The sequence below is a fragment of the Protomyctophum bolini genome (assembly GCF_963924005.1).
Source record: "Protomyctophum bolini genome assembly, chromosome: 14".
NCBI classification, from domain to species: domain Eukaryota; kingdom Metazoa; phylum Chordata; class Actinopteri; order Myctophiformes; family Myctophidae; genus Protomyctophum; species Protomyctophum bolini.
The window spans coordinates 11,324,602-11,340,645 of NC_137875.1; the positions used below are offsets into that span (position 1 = coordinate 11,324,602).

Below are 16,044 nucleotides of genomic sequence, written 5' to 3' on the forward strand. Positions count from 1 at the left end.
CCTTCCGATCTTCACTTTCTTATTTCTGTCTGACTGACCTCACAACCTCATTGCTGTGTTCAACTCTCCCTTTCTTCTCTGTGTGTGTGTGTGTGTGTGTGTGTGTGTGTGTGTGTGTGTGTGTGTGTGTGTGTGTGTGTGTGTGTGTGTGTGTGTGTGTGTGTGTGTGAGATAGAGAGAGAGAGAGAGAGAGAGAGGGAGAGAGAGAGGGGTAGAGAGAGGGGTAGAGAGGAAGTTCTCCCTGACTATACTCCAGGACGAGAGGAGACGAGAGATAGAAAGATATGGGATGGGGAAGAGAGTGAAGGAAAAGTGTGAAGGAGAGGAGAGGAGCCAGTGGCCTCACCACACCTCATAGAACATCATAACTCTAGTAGACAAAACCCAAATCTGTCCTGACCCACTTTATTTCACTCACCTCCTCTATCTCTCTTTAACTGGGCTGAGTACAATGCCCCCGCCCCCCCCACCTCACTCTATCTCCCCCTTTCGTGTGTGTGTGTGTGTGTGTGTGTGTGTGTGTGTGTGTGTGTGTGTGTGTGTGTGTGTGTGTGTGTGTGTGTGTGTGTGTGTGTGTGTGTGTGTGTGTGTGTGCACCCAGTAGAAACAGTGGCCTATTTAACATCAAGGAAGATGTACTCTAGTGATGTGGATTTCCCCCCTCCAGCCTGCAGATATACCTTCCCCGCTTGTTTGTCAGAGATTATCTCCGACACGACGTATGCAGATGAGGGGTGCTACAAACCGCTGCATACACATTGCTACAGTACATGTACACATTTCCACCCCGAATCCACGATTTGCATCTGATTATGGCGGTACGTGCTTGCTTAGTGAGTTTAGTGCAGATCAACCACAGCCGTATTTCAAAGTGTTTGATAATAAAAAAGGGACAAAACGTGCTGCCTGCTTTACTTTGATGAGTGAATGATAATATGCGTGATGAATAATAATCAGGGGTCAATATTGGAGGTCGCTGTGAATTAACACCTTGATTGCCCGGGGTCATTTAATCCATTAAATCAGTTCCGCCCAGCAATAAATGTAGCCAAAACACTACAGTATGGAGGAATGATTTAGATCAAGAGTTATTAACGCATTGAATGTTGCACAACAGACGCTCCCAGCCTGTGGAGCGATGCGATTTGTTTTGATATCAATAATCTCCGTCCTATTAATCAATCTCCGCCTAGGGCATCAGACTGTTCTAATTAAGAGGATGGAGACCTCCGTCTGGGAGGTCTTTCATTAAACGGTTAACATGTTTACTTTTTATGCCCGATTGTTCCACAGATGATCCTGAGGGCTCCTTTGTGCCTCCTGAGTTTGACATGACCGGAAGTACATTCGAGGTGAGGGAACATTCTGCACCTACAGATCAATTAGGTCCACTGACAAAAATTAGATGGAAACTAAATGAAAACTAAGCTATGATGGACTAAATATACTGACGATTTCGTCAACAAATTAAAACTAGACTAAAATGTTAGGGACTAGTGGATAAGAGATCCAGTATTAGTCATTTTACACTTGGTTGCATGCTGAGAATAGCCGATCTACAAGCCCACAATGCGTCGCAGTGCGACGCGTGAAAGAAAAACAGTCATTACGACAACATCAAGGCCCACCAAAATACATTTTGTTCGACTAAATCAACTAGATTTAGTCGACTAAAATCTTATGTTATTTCGTTGACTAAAACTAGACTAACACTAAAACATTCCAGGTGACTAAAATGTGACTAAAACTAAATAAACTATTCAAGAGACTACGACTAAAACTAAAATCAAAATTTGCTGCCAAAAACAACAGTGATGTGAAGGTCAGTGTTACTGTGCTACTTGCGGAAGTTTGTTTGTATGCAAGGACCACAGGGGAGTAAATATCAGCGCTATATTCAACTATATTTATTTATTTTCTTCTTCTTTTTAGGTTAAAATTAATCAACGTTGCCTCTCGTGTTTTGTTCATTAGACTATATTATTTGAAAACTATTACATCCGTTTCTGTATAAAATGTTGTGTTGTATTGATATTTCTGTATAAACATTTTTGAATCGTACTGTCCGGCCAATAGGACTGTGGTTATTCTGGGCAGTTCGGCCAATAGGACTGTGGTTGTTCTGGGCAGTTCGGCCAATAGGACTGTGGTTGTTCTGGGCAGTTCCCAGGTGTGAATGCGTGTAATTGTGTCAAGCAGGATGTTGCTGAAAAAGATTCCCCAGGGGGCCCATTTGGAGAAGAAAATCTCAATGTGACCTACCCTGGTTACATAAAGAATGAATAAATAAATAAATAAATAACCATCAACAAAGCTTGGGAAAAAAAATAAGAGTTTATGAAGGAGGGCAGAGTTTATGAAGGAGGGCAGAGTTTATGAAGCCCACCAACTATTTTGGGCTCCCACATTGGGATCCGCCTTGCACATGTGTTTATACCACATAAGTATGGTCCATAGTTCCACTTCACTTGTTTGCAACAATCATCATGTCTAGGATCTCAACTCAAAAACACCTGTTTCAGCTCCGCAGTTACCAGAAAGTTAGCCATAATATCTACTGTGAGTGCAACTTAAGCAAAGCAAAACAAAAGCCCTGTCATGTACACGTGTGGCGTCTGTGACAGTTATAGCCCACTGGGGTGGCTGTATCCTGTTACCCAGTTTTTTTTCCTATAATCTTTCACAGATTTCCATTCTCCTGTCACCGTAGTTCTATTTTGCAACCGTGGGCTGGTAGTCAGATCACGTCGTCAGGTAGAAGGAAGGATAGTTCTTGGTTTGGTAGACATGAGGCTGCAGGATGTGAGAAGAGTAGTTCTGATAGATGTCAACATGGAAGAAAAGGAGCCCTCATGCTGCACCGTATGTTAAGTGACTTTCTGATGGATGATGGATGCGTGAATTATGCCCTTGATTGAATTCATACCAGCTTAGGGTACCGCATGGATAGATTAAAACATAAAACACATCCCTAAAGTATCAATGCTTTGTTCCCATTTAAGTACCAAATTAAAAAATCAATTCAATGCACTCAATTTAAACCGAAAAGTGAGCCGTTTGTGGTCCCATTGACAATGAATGTACCATTTAGAGCCATTTCGAGTGCTCTTATCCATTGGCTTCCAAACTTCCAAAGTGCAATGAGTGAGTCCCATGATAAATGGTTTAGGAATTATACAACTATGTACAGTATGTGCAAGTATAACAGTAACAGCAAGTAGATATACCATACATCTAAAATTCTAAATCACACTGTAGCATCTACCTACAAGTAAACAACACACATGGAATCTACCTAAATAACATAGCTACCTTCTATGTAAATTAGATACCTAGCATCCATCTAAATAACATGCCTACCATCTATCTAAATACCATCTACTATCCGTCTACATAAGTCAACAAACAATGACCATTTAACTTCCTGCCTTTCTGAAAAATAACTGGGTGTATGTATTACTGTATGGGTACAGAATAGTTGCTGGTTAAGCTTAGTTAGTGCTTTGGCTCCCCTCAAATCCACACATGTTATATTTTACATCAAAGAAGGATCTTATTTCAACACAAAACAAACCCTGTTCGACAGCGGTGTCTCTAGATTATCTCTACCTTTGATGCTCTGGGTTCGCCTGAGGTCTCTTATGTACGTGTGTGTTTTTCTCTCTCTCTCTCTCTCTCTCTCTCTCTGCGTCTCTGTCCTGCGCTGTGCTGTACTCTTTAGGGCCACATGTACTCTCTTGGCTGCACCCTCTCAGCCGCGTTAGACTTTGTCATTGAGCCAGAGCTGCAGCCGGAGCTGGGAGAAGAGGCCATGAGGCTGCTGGAGCAGATGCAACGGGAGAAACCCGAGGAGAGGCCTCTGCCACAGGTACCCAAGCATGCACTGCCCACTGGCACTGCAGTTTGCTAACTAAAAGGTGTATTGTTGCACAGTAGAGTTCTGAATTTATATTTTATATTTTGTCATACAACAGTTTTTAATCTTTGTAAATCTTCTCAAGGAATGCCTTGAATTATAGGAGCTGAAAGCAAAAGTTTGCTTTGAACGAGTCGAGTACTTCTGCTTCGATGGTGGCTGAGGCATTGTTGTGTGCAGATAGAATACTAGCACCAGCCCTACTGAAGCCAAAATGCTGTGTTGCTTACCGTGCATGCGAGGTGTGAGGAAGCATTTGCACATTCACTTGTTATGCAAAGTACCCATTTGGGGTTACAATTTAACTTGGCTCATGAATTGAGGACACGTATGCGTTCCAACGTGCACGTCTTTAAAAATGAAAAAATGTGAGGAAAGCCTTTCTAACTAAGCTACACCATACCGGGCCATAGATGCTGAAAACCTACTGGCATTGCCATCCTTGGTGCCCCTGCGCTCTCATATCAAACAATATATTGAAACCTTGTATCTGCATATTGTGACTTGTTAGGCTTTTGGTAAATGAATGCCTTCCTCATACTAGAGCGTCAGACAAAAGTAGTGAAAAATGAGATCTGCAATCTTGCTATTGACATGCAGGGTTTCCACCCGACAACGATACATAGAAAGGGATTATGTAAGGTGTATTAGTGGCAGTATTAGGAGGGTATATGGGTAAGCTAATAAGAGCTAAGAAATGCATTTCAATGGAATGGTTTGCTGCCATTTGCAGATTTCTGCAAAAAATACTCCATTCCCATTGAAATGCATTGGCAGAATCCACCCTCATAGGTAGAATAAAAGTGTGGTGTGACCTTAGGGTGGTATTAGAGGAAAGGCCATGGGGTCCCCAAAATCGGTAGGGCCATCCTTAGCCGCAATTTGCAACAATAGACCTTTTTATAATGAGATGAAGCTAGAGTTGCAATACTATCCATTGACTCCCCATTCATCCAAATTGAACTTGAACTTTAAATTAAACTACGTTAAACTCACCAACATTGCGGCTGTAGGCCAAGCTTGAATTATCCTCTTTCAATCTGCAAAGCTTTTGTTTCATAAAAATCCACCATAGACATGTTATGAGCTACTTTATGTTAAAAATATTCATAGCATAATTCCCAGCGGCCATGTTTACTAAATTTGCGACCAACCTCAAAACAAGTCGTGTAGGAGAGAGCTTGTTTTATTAAACGCATGATTGAAAGCTGTGTGTGACGGGGCTGTACTGTAGACAGCATAGTCAGGGAATATTATCAGAACAATGTACAATCTGGGAATAATTTCCTTACCAATACATTTCTTCACAAATGTGTTTCTAAAGGTGTCTATAGCAACACATCTCACACAGACTGTAATTCAGTTTCCCTAGAAGAATCTATGACAGCTAGCTGCTAAAAGTTGAGGTACCATTAACAACCTATATGCATTATGTATAGGCTAACTTCACACCTTCATTCTGTTTTAAGTAGCGTGTGAGGGGGTCAAACTATGGGGGTTTCATGATTCTGAATCCATTGCATGCATTTATTTTAACAACAAATGTGATGACCAATGTGAGGTCGGTGGGAAAAATCCCCCAAAAAAGTAATCCATAAGTAATCAAACCAAAAATTGTAGATCTTCTATTTTCCAAAATCTAGTAATCCATAAAGTCATCAAATAAAAAGGCAATGCATTGCTCAAAAAGGTAAAAACGTATATTGCTCACCCAACCTTCAAGCCAGGAGCCACAGCAGGTTCCCCTTTGTCCAAAAGCTCTGAATTGATTCAGAGATAAACCCTCTAAATGTTCCTTGACCAAACTTTTCTTCTTCAGATCTCAAAGTTTTCCAACCGCACTACTCTGTGGTTTATCAATTTCTGATTGTAAATTAGTATTGGCCTTAAAAGAGTCTCTTTGACAAACCACCACCAAACACTCCTTTTGATACCTAAAATGGACTGCATGGCTGCCTCACTTCTAGCTGTTCCTGGTACCTCACTTCCTGGAACTATTTCTAACATGCTTTTTTCCCCACAGCTCCCCCCTATGATCAAACCAAACAGAAAATGAATGACCATGGTTTACTTTAACTACACAAAACAAAACATATTTTCCGTACACTACATTTCAGGGTTAAATATTCAACCATATTTTAACCAATATATTCCCTTGCTATCACCCAGTATTTCATTTTCTTTCAATACTCATGCCAGGACAGGAAATAAATTTCTTCACACATTCATAATGAAATAGTTAGAGAATGAGCAAACCTAGAAAACCTTAAAGAAGAAGTGCATACGATATTGGTTAAAGATACGTCATATACGCTTTGTTTTGATTCAGAGAAAATCTGGCAGCTGACAGCTGGTGTTTGAATGAGACAAGTGACGCACAAGAGTGTGTGTGCGCAGACTGTGCACAGTCCCACACTTTGTTGTGTCTGCATGCATTTTGAGCACATGCAGCTGTAGCAATATTCCATATGGTATATGATGGGTATATCCTTGCGTGCGTTTGAGTGTGCGTGTGTGTGTGTGTGTGTGTGTGTGTGTGTGTGTGTGTGTGTGACTGTGTGTGTGTGTGTGTGTGTGTGTGTGTGTGTGTGTGTGTGTGTATTCTATGTCCACACGATTAGTAAATACACATAAAGGACACAAACATTTCAGGTGCAGTTAGATTACATTCACAAACTTATGCCACATGTTTTCATGATACAACAAGAATGTACACGGTACATGCACGCACGTGCGTGCGCACGCACACACACACACACACACACACACACACACACACACACACACACACACACACACACACACACACACACACACACTAATGTTGCAGTAATCCTTTAGGATAAGTAAATGATGGTTCGTTCCAGTAATCATATTTGGTGTAGTAATAAAATGCTATTGTTCCCTCCTGACCATTAGATGAAAGATAATTGGCTTTTTATTAAGTTACTGCTCAGTTGTTTCCATGAGGTGCTCTGGAGCACCACCAAGTGGACATTAAATGTCAGTGCAATGCTATTGGTCCTTGACTGAGAGAGCAGTTGACTCTAACCCTTTTTATCATCTGTCTTGCTCAGTTCATGTATATCCATGACACATTGATGCCCACTCACGCACAAACACACACACACAGGCAAACGTTGATGAAAAAAAACCTACTTTCTCTAATTGTGTAGACTTCTTGTAAATTAAGTAATGCAGATGTCTAACAATAATTTAACTTGACTTTAAGTCAAGATCTAATAAGGGTCCATTTGGTTACCAACTCTCCGTCATTTAGCTGGGGACCACCTGGAAGCCCCTCAGGGAACACTGGTGGCCCCCCAGAGACCACTGGTTGAAAACCACTGCCTAATTGTAACATTTTAAAATCTCCACAGGACGTCCTCTCTCTGGCAGAAGCAAGGCTGTCTCACACTTCCTCCGTAACCGTGTGCCGCAAACTCTCCTCTCTCGGACGACGGGTGCTCTCACTAGAGTCCGTCGCAGCCTGTCAAGGTCGGCTCATAACTTATCTTCAGAGGAAAAAAACACCTAACTCCAAAATGCTAGTTTTTCTGGAATATTATTTTTTTCTGGAAATGAAGAAAACCATATATTTTAAAAACAAAGCAATACAGCCTAATCAAAGTTGGTGTTGTGATTTTATATATTGTCAATTACTTGCATGAGAGGGGGAGAGGTGGTGGCAGTTTGAGGGTCCAATGGCATTTAAGAGGTTTTGTCTGAAGCACTTTTTAATACTCTTGTTATAACCAACACACAGACGTAAAGGTGTGTTCAATAGCATTGATTTATGGAGAGAGAAAAATACCCTCAAACATGGAGTTAGGTGGTTTCTTCCCAACAGTGATGATACATCTTTGTGTGGTTAAAACATGGCCTCTGCTGTGATGTCTCGTGGCGCTAATTATTCTCCGTGTTTGAGCACAGATGGAAAGGAAGCCGCCTGGGAGGCGAGATGGCAGCATCCCAAAACCAGATGCCCGCTCAACCCAACGAGCTCGCCGGCGGACGGCACCGCCGGCGACGACCCGGGCACCAACAACACCGCCAACGGCCTCTCCCGGCAGCCCATGTGTGGGGCCTGGGACTCCTCCCTGTGGGCCGAGGACAGCGGCGAAGGAGGAGGAGACGTCGGCATGGCTCTCGGAGACGACGATTTGGACTACCGATCCCAGAGCAACTCCCCGGTGAGGAGACGCGCCGAGCAGAGGTTGGCCAGGGCGAGGGGCGTCCTGAATCGCTCCTGCTCCATGCCCGACTCCAACAATCCCCCACCGGCGCTCTGCCCCGACATCAGCGTGCACGTGACCGACCTCACGGAGATAGGGGCGGACGAACGCTCCGTCGCCGCCGGCACGTCTGCCGTCGCCGTGTGGGGCGAAAGTCTCCGTCGATTCACCCGGGGCGTGTCCTGTGACTCTTACGACGACAGCGGCAGGACCGGCGGTGGCGGCGACTGCATGAGTGTTCTACTGTACACTTCATGGCGAGGGAAGGAGGATACCGAGGAGTCTGGATGTAGAGCCAGAGGACCAGAGACTCGGCCGTGTAGCGAGGACTCTGGAGGATGTCGGAGAGAACCAGAGACTCGGACGTGTAGCGAGGACTCTGGAGGATGTCGAGGAGAATCAGAGACTCGGACGTGTAGCAAGGACTCTGGAGGATGTCGAGGAGAATCAGAGACTCGGACGTGTAGCGAGGACTCTGGAGGATGTCGAGGAGAATCAGAGACTCGGACATGTAGCAAGGACTCTGGAGGATGTCGAGGAGAATCAGAGACTCGGACGTGTAGCGAGGACTCTGGAGGATGTCGAGGAGAATCAGAGACTCGGACATGTAGCAAGGACTCTGGAGGATGTCGAGGAGAATCAGAGACTCGGACGTGTAGCGAGGACTCTGGAGGATGTCGAGGAGAATCAGAGACTCGGCCGTGTAGCGAGGACTCTGGAGGATGTCGAGGAGAATCAGAGACTCGGCCGTGTAGCGAGGACTCTGGAGGATGTCGGGGAGAACCAGAGACTCGGCCGTGTAGCGAGGACTCTGGAGGATGTCGGAGAGAATCAGAGACTCGGACGTGTAGCGAGGACTCTGGAGGATGTCGGGGAGAACCAGAGACTCGGCCGTGTAGCGAGGACTCTGGAGGATGTCGGAGAGAATCAGAGACTCGGACGTGTAGCGAAAGTGAAGAGCGATCTGCCTCGGACTCGGCGTCCCCCTGCACGTCCTGTCGAGAGCGGGGAGTGGACCACGACTGTGCCGACGATGATGACCAGGAGGGTTCGTTGAGCAACAGCCTCTGCAGCCTCAACAACCACATGACCAAAAGCATGCTGTGCCTCAACGAAGAGTCTCAGGACGAGGTTCAGTGCTCCACTGGCTTTATTCATTTGTTTTTATATTGCTGTAGTTTCCATTGAAGCAGATGTACACATCAGACAGGTTATTTTAACCGGTGTATACTGTATACTATATATACAGCAAATAGCAAAAAAATGTCCATCTACATTAAGCTCACAGTGAGTGTGCTTGTAGATATGCTATTTTCCACATTTTTGGAAAATTCTGAAAATAATGTTATGAAAATGTTTTGATATTTTCGATATTTTCCCGCCCCAAAATGGGTTAAGCTTACAAAAATAGTCAGTGGAGCAATTGAGTGCACAGATTTACGTCTGTCTGTGCTTCTATTCCTTCTGGTCTATATGTCTGATCCAGTGGATCTCTCTCAGAGAGCTGCTGGTGCTCTCTGGGCGCAGGCTGACGGTCAACGAGCTCTGGGCGTTGTGTTACACTTGCCTCGCCACGCTGCAGACCTATATCGACTTCCCAAGTGAGTAGAGTACGTCCTGCTGAGCAGTGTTGTTTTCGCCGACTAAAACTAAGACGAAAAATGTTCGACGACTACCTTTTTTTCACTGACGAAAACTAAATGGAAACTACATGAAAACTAACCTATGATGACTAAAACTGAGACTAAATATACTGATAATTTCATCAACAAATAAAAACTAGACTAAAATGTTAGGAAGGGACTAGTAGACAAAAGATCCAGTATAAGTCATTTTTCACTTGGTTGTGCTGCGACACATTGTGAACTTGTAGATCAGCTATTTGTGTAAAATCAGTCATTACGACAGCATCAAGGCCCACCAAAACACATTTTAGTTGACTAAATCAACTGTAGATTTAGTTGACTAAAGTCCTATGACATTTAGTCGACTAAAACTAGACTATCACTAAGGCTAAAATGTGACTAAAACATATGAGAACTATTCAAAAGACTAAAATCTAATTTTGCTGTCAAAAACATAATTTCCTATTTCAGATCAAAGACTACACATACCTATACCAGAGTTACCTTTTAGTAACTCTGGAGGGAGAGTTCATGTTTGCTTTAAAATCATCTTCTCTCTTTTCTAACAGCCTATATTTGCCTCGACACGGTGTATGTTGGTTGCGAAGGAGAAGTGCTTTTTCTGAAACCCAAAAATATAGGTAAAGTCTTTCTTGTATAATATTATGTACTTGTACATGTATAATTTACCACCGCCTGAGGTCTTCCTTTACATTACAAGTAGAACAAATCTTTCTATTCTTCAGTGCTCAGCAGCAATGACAGGCTAGAGTTCGGCAAAAGCATTCTAGTTATTGTAACGGAAGATTCAAAGTCGTTGGCTTCAATTCTTAAATACTTTATTGTATCTATTGCAGGCTCCCGTGATGCATTTTATCTTGCTCCTGAATATCAAGAACATGGAATCCTAACAGAAAAGGTTGATTAAACTCAACTCCTGGCTTAATAAATAAATAATAAAAGGTCATTCCAATAATGAGTTTTTTGTTTTTTTATGAGAGCTTGTTTCTCTTTGTGTTTTTCTGCTTTGGCCCAGGCTTGTGTGTACGCAGTGGCTGCTATTCTCTGGGCCACAGCCAAGTTCAGTTTATCACCTCATCAGAAGCTGGCCATGCCTCGTAAACTGAAGAGACTACTGCTTGAGATGGCCAAGAGAACACCCATCGAGAGGCCCTCCATTGTTATGGCGAAGAAGGTATAGCATCTGTTCTGTTAGCCACTAATCTAAAACGGTTAGTCCCAATACTTGATTCTGATTGGCTGGTTTCTGATTAGACCATCTCACAATAATCTACACCGTCAATCACTTTATATCATTCCCACGTGCGTTACATTGATTCCACATCTCTGTAGCTGAACTAGGGAAGGGAAGTGCTTGATTTCCTTACACACCCTGGCCGTGCGGGTGTCTAAGCACCACCCGCACACATATGACTGAATGGGGGAATGGGTAACTAGGGGTTACATGGGTGGCATTGTAACTAGACAGCAAGCGCCTCCTATTCCTGGGCTGGCTGGACTGCATGGTCGAGTAAACAAGGAAGTGGGGCTCGCTCTGGTGGGCGGAAAGTGTAACTACTTTAGTGAATTAGGAACAGTTTTATGACGTTATTAATTGCTTTATGTTTGTAACCGTTTCAGAAAAGCAATAAGCCATGCGAGGTCCGAGGGTACCGTGTATTTTATAATGGAGAGTCTCCTCTGTCTGATCCTGTGTGAAATGTACATGGTGTTTTGCTGTCTTTGTGTTGTAGATCTGTGGTGATTTCTTGTCACGTCAAGGGACCAACGCTGAAGCCGTGTGGTCCAAACTCATCAATAGGGTTCACCAGGTAAGCCTCCTCAAAATGTGCTATACCCACTGTTGCTACGACTGTTACTACTAATGATAATATTAAAGTAGCTCCAAGCATTGGCAATAATATGTCAACATTTTAATGACATTATTTATTAATTTTTTTGGTAGTCAGACAGCCAGCAATGAGTAAAACACTCCCTGAAAATTAGTCTATATATGACACATCTTGGGGCCAAAATCTGCATTCAAAGATTTTCCTAGAAGCTTTGTCATTGGTCAAAAAAAACCCTGACGAAATGACTAACCAAACAGGAAGTAGACAGGCAAATCGACCAATGACAAAGCTTCTAGTAAAATCGTTGAATGCAGATCGCGGCCCCTAGATGTGTCACAGAGACTACATTTTTTGTCTGGCTGTCTGAATACCAAAACAAAAAGAGAAAAGGCCATTAAAATGTTGACATATTATTGCTTACAGCTACTTTAAGGTTGAGTTGATTTAATGCAGTGGTGTAATGGCATCCTGGAGGGACTGTTGAAGACAGACCTATAGCTATCTGATCTCCCTTTGCTTTTAGCCACTGTCCAGATGGACTGATGAGGGGAATGGACTGGACACTGAGCGGAGGCCATTGGGGCAATCGGCACATATCAACGGTGGTAAGAAGCATCAACTTTCATAAAGACGACCCTCATGCAATACTGAAAGTGAAAAAAAATATGACCATTTTTTAAAATGTACGACAAATAGAGAAAATAGCTGATCTGCAAACTCCCAACATGGCGCATTGCGTTGTGAGTTTGAAGATTTACGCTCTTTTTTTAAGAAAAAACTAAAAAGGTGAACATTTGCCCAAAATAAGGACACTAGGGTCAATGTGGTGAAAAAGGTTCTTCAACCTTTTTTTCCATTTTAACCTCGTTTTGGATTTACTGAAGTGCAATAATTGACTACCTTTATTTCAGTGACATTTTCCAGTGTGCATTGCATGAGACAATATCACCGATATTGTAACTGCCATTGTTGTGACTGTGTGTATTAGGCTTTATGCCGATGGCCACTGAGAGCCGTCTGGCTCCTATGCCTGGCCCTATTCCCCACAGCTATGCAGTCAGAGAAGGACTCACACTCCCAGAGGCCTTCACTTCCATCGCCACACACTTCACCCCCATCATCCTGACCAATGAGGAGGACTCGGGGGAGGAGACCCCACTATCCGAGGCTGCCACTGAGGGGTATGTGCTGTTCACTTTAAGCTTGTGGCCTGACGTCGAAATAAAAAAAAAAGTCTTCTAAATCTTGACATCTGAAATACCTTCATGTTTCTGTATCAGTGCCAGTGGTGCTCAATATTTCATGTCAAGGCCCCCAAAAATGATATGCATTTGGCCACGGACCCCCATCTGAAAATATGTGATTCCAGGAACCCCTCGGAAGCAAAGATTTTAGTTAAAAGCGTTCACTTTGAAAGAATATATATTCAATATATATTGTGCGCAATTGTCACGATTTTTCTAAAATGGCAGACCTACAAGCTCGTAGCGCAGCACTCGGTGCCGTGCTATGAGCTTGTAGATCTGCTATTTTTCAATAGCTAAAGTATAACATAATGCTTAAAACACCAAAAGGGGTTCCCGCCCAGAATGGGTTAACAGTTTGTGTGCTTTCATTAACCACTTGAGTTGAACCTTAAACATTGCTATTCTAGGAGCAATTTATTCGCCAAAAAATAGCTAGTTATTTTCTAAACCCAACCCAACAGGAACAAGGAAGTGTCCTAGTATTGTAGTGGTTAATATAATAATAATTGATCTTAACTAAAAGAGTGCTTTTGTAAAAGATGACACATGAAATCAAAAACCATAGGCTGAGAATGCGGCCCAGTCAAACTAAAGACTGCACTTATAGAGTAAATCTAAAGACAGAATGAGGGCTGAAGAAAATGAATATTATTGAGATTGTGTGTTCTTATATATCTGCTGTGACACCCTGAATCCCCCCCCCCCTCCCCAGTGGGTTAAGTGTTATCAGTCAACAAATCAATTGTGTTTCTAGGGCTGTGCATGAATTTGCAAGAAGCAGCGGCAGCCAACACATGCAAGTAACGGGCCTGGATTTCACAGCAGCACACTTTGAGGACCCAACGACGCTCACACGACCTGACACAGATTCACGCTCAGTTCGGCCGGACCTCCCCTCTCATCATCATCATCATCATCACGGGGCAGTGAGCACCACCAGCACATCCACATCCTCAAGCGAAAGGACACTGGTCAACTCTCCTCTCACATCCACTGCCTCTAGAGACAGGACACTGGTCAACTCTCCTCTCACATCCACAGCCTGGCCCTCTAGCGACAGGACACTGGTCAACTCTCCTCTCACACCCACAGCCTCTAGAGACAGGACACTGGTCAACTCTCCTCTCACACCCACAGCCTCTAGAGACAGGACACTGGTCAACTCTCCTCTCACACCCACAGCCTCTAGCGACAGGACACTGGTCAACTCTCCTCTCACGTCCCTCGACGAAGTCAAGCAGGGCCCCAGAGTTTCGCATCCTCCGCTGTCATCCGCCCCTCTCAACGGCTGCAGTCTTGTCAACAATTACCTGCTCCGCCAGGACCCCGTGACTGGACACCTTACCCTGGTGCCGGTCCAGATCGCCACGCCAGAATCCATCCCCGGGTTAGAGCTGACTCTGCCCCTGATCACAAGCTCGGTCCAGGGTTGTTGTGCCACGCACACAGGGAGCAACAATGGCCTGTCGGTTTCTTTGAGTCCCACCACACAGCGGCTTTTCAGATCGCATCCCTATTTTGCCAACGGTAGCTCTATCACACACAGCAGAAAGCCAGAGCATGCCGTGCACCTCACCCACAATGGGGGAGGTGATCCCTGCAGAGACGCATCCCCTTCAGAACTCCACAGATCCAATGATGTCCATCCAGCCCTACAAGAGGTGATTGACCTGCTCAGGGGAGAGTTTGCCTTTGATGGTTATTTGGAGGATGGAGCAGAGGACCTGGCTATGGGTATGTATACTTCACCAACAATGATTCCCCCAGTTTCACATGGATTAGTCCCATGATTGAATGTTTATCTCTGTGACCACCAAATTCCTCTGTGTACAAATGGAACCAAATGGACTCATAAGGGTCCATTTGTTTCCATTTGGACATTTAGTTCCTAACTATCAATCATTTACCAGCTAGATTGAGTGCAATAATTGACCTGTATTTTTAGCATTTGGCCATTCATGAAGACAAATCTACGCCTCGCAACGCAGTAGTGCTGTTCATAGCTATACTATATACAAAGTGGCTTTTGTGTTTCTCTGTTCCGAGGGGAGTACATCTTCTCTTTGAAGGACCTGCAGTACCAGACGTTTGCCAGCGTTGTCAAGGAGAGGTTCAATGGTCTGTACTGGGAAGAGGACCTGCTGGGTGTTCTGCACTGCCTGGTCAACTACAGCCCATCCACGCTGTGAGTAACTCTTTCTACAAGACAGTGTCCAAAACTGATAAGCTTTTGTTGAAGGTACCAAAAACTACTACTAAATTGGGAGATACTGCCTACAGGGTGTATGCTCCACATTTATGGAATAATTGTAAAAACAAATTGAAGTCGAATGTCCTATTTCTAAAAGACTCTTAAGTCTTAACTGACCTCACACTAGAGGAAGGCATACGTATGCACCTGCTTTTTGTAATATTTGGTTATAAGGTTTTGTTTCTGTGTGTATGTGTTTGTGTATTATATATTTTGTACTGTGTGTCCATGTCATGTATGTAAATCATTGCTGTAAATTGTCTTGTTTGTATACAGGGCGCCATTGAAAAAGAGACCCTGGTCTCAATTGGTTTCCCCTGAAATAAAGGTTTCAATCAATTGCTGCAAATGCAACACCGTCAACACACTGCTCTCGGGGGGCACCAGTCGGTAGCGCTGTCGCCTCACTGGGTTCCATTATCTTGCATATCTCTCCTCCACCTGTCCTTGGTGTCCTGTCTCTCTAATATACTTTCCTTTCTAAGAAATAAAGCATAGAAAATGCACGTCCACTCTTGTGTAGTGATATAAATTAAGCTGAAATGATTCATGCGTGGTCAATGTTTTGAAGCAAAATTGAACTACCACATTCACAAAAACAGCGGAAAAAGAAATGTGGAAAGAATGATTATGATATGATTAATGAATCTACCGTGTGACCTGGTGCAGTGTCCGAATAATTACCCTACTTTGAACAGACAATATCCTATTCCTTTATTTATATCCAAGGAGGAGGAAGGCACTTCTTTTTAGTATTTGACACTTATGGTGCTTCAGTCACACTGGTAAATAACCTATCCTCCTACACATACTTATATGCACCTCAAAATAGCGTTCACTCTGCACGCACTTCATGCAAAACTTCACTCGCAAGCTAGAATGGTCCCTATGGCAACCTTGCCTGTGAAGTGTGCTTT

General features: G+C 43.6%; 1 protein-coding gene across 1 annotated transcript in view; it reads left to right on the forward strand.

Annotated features, from left to right (window-relative positions):
• The window catches only part of kndc1 (kinase non-catalytic C-lobe domain containing 1), a 45,717-nt gene that overhangs the window by 6,615 nt on the left and 23,058 nt on the right, over positions 1 to 16,044 (forward strand). The window contains exons 3-15 of the mRNA XM_080782159.1: positions 1,294 to 1,352; positions 3,722 to 3,868; positions 7,297 to 7,414; positions 7,850 to 9,282; positions 9,638 to 9,752; positions 10,346 to 10,417; positions 10,634 to 10,695; positions 10,813 to 10,971; positions 11,531 to 11,608; positions 12,153 to 12,234; positions 12,618 to 12,810; positions 13,631 to 14,610; positions 14,923 to 15,061. Of these exons, the coding sequence (XP_080638285.1) occupies positions 1,294 to 1,352; positions 3,722 to 3,868; positions 7,297 to 7,414; positions 7,850 to 9,282; positions 9,638 to 9,752; positions 10,346 to 10,417; positions 10,634 to 10,695; positions 10,813 to 10,971; positions 11,531 to 11,608; positions 12,153 to 12,234; positions 12,618 to 12,810; positions 13,631 to 14,610; positions 14,923 to 15,061 (3,637 nt within the window). The remainder of the gene's footprint in view (positions 1 to 1,293; positions 1,353 to 3,721; positions 3,869 to 7,296; positions 7,415 to 7,849; positions 9,283 to 9,637; positions 9,753 to 10,345; positions 10,418 to 10,633; positions 10,696 to 10,812; positions 10,972 to 11,530; positions 11,609 to 12,152; positions 12,235 to 12,617; positions 12,811 to 13,630; positions 14,611 to 14,922; positions 15,062 to 16,044) is intronic.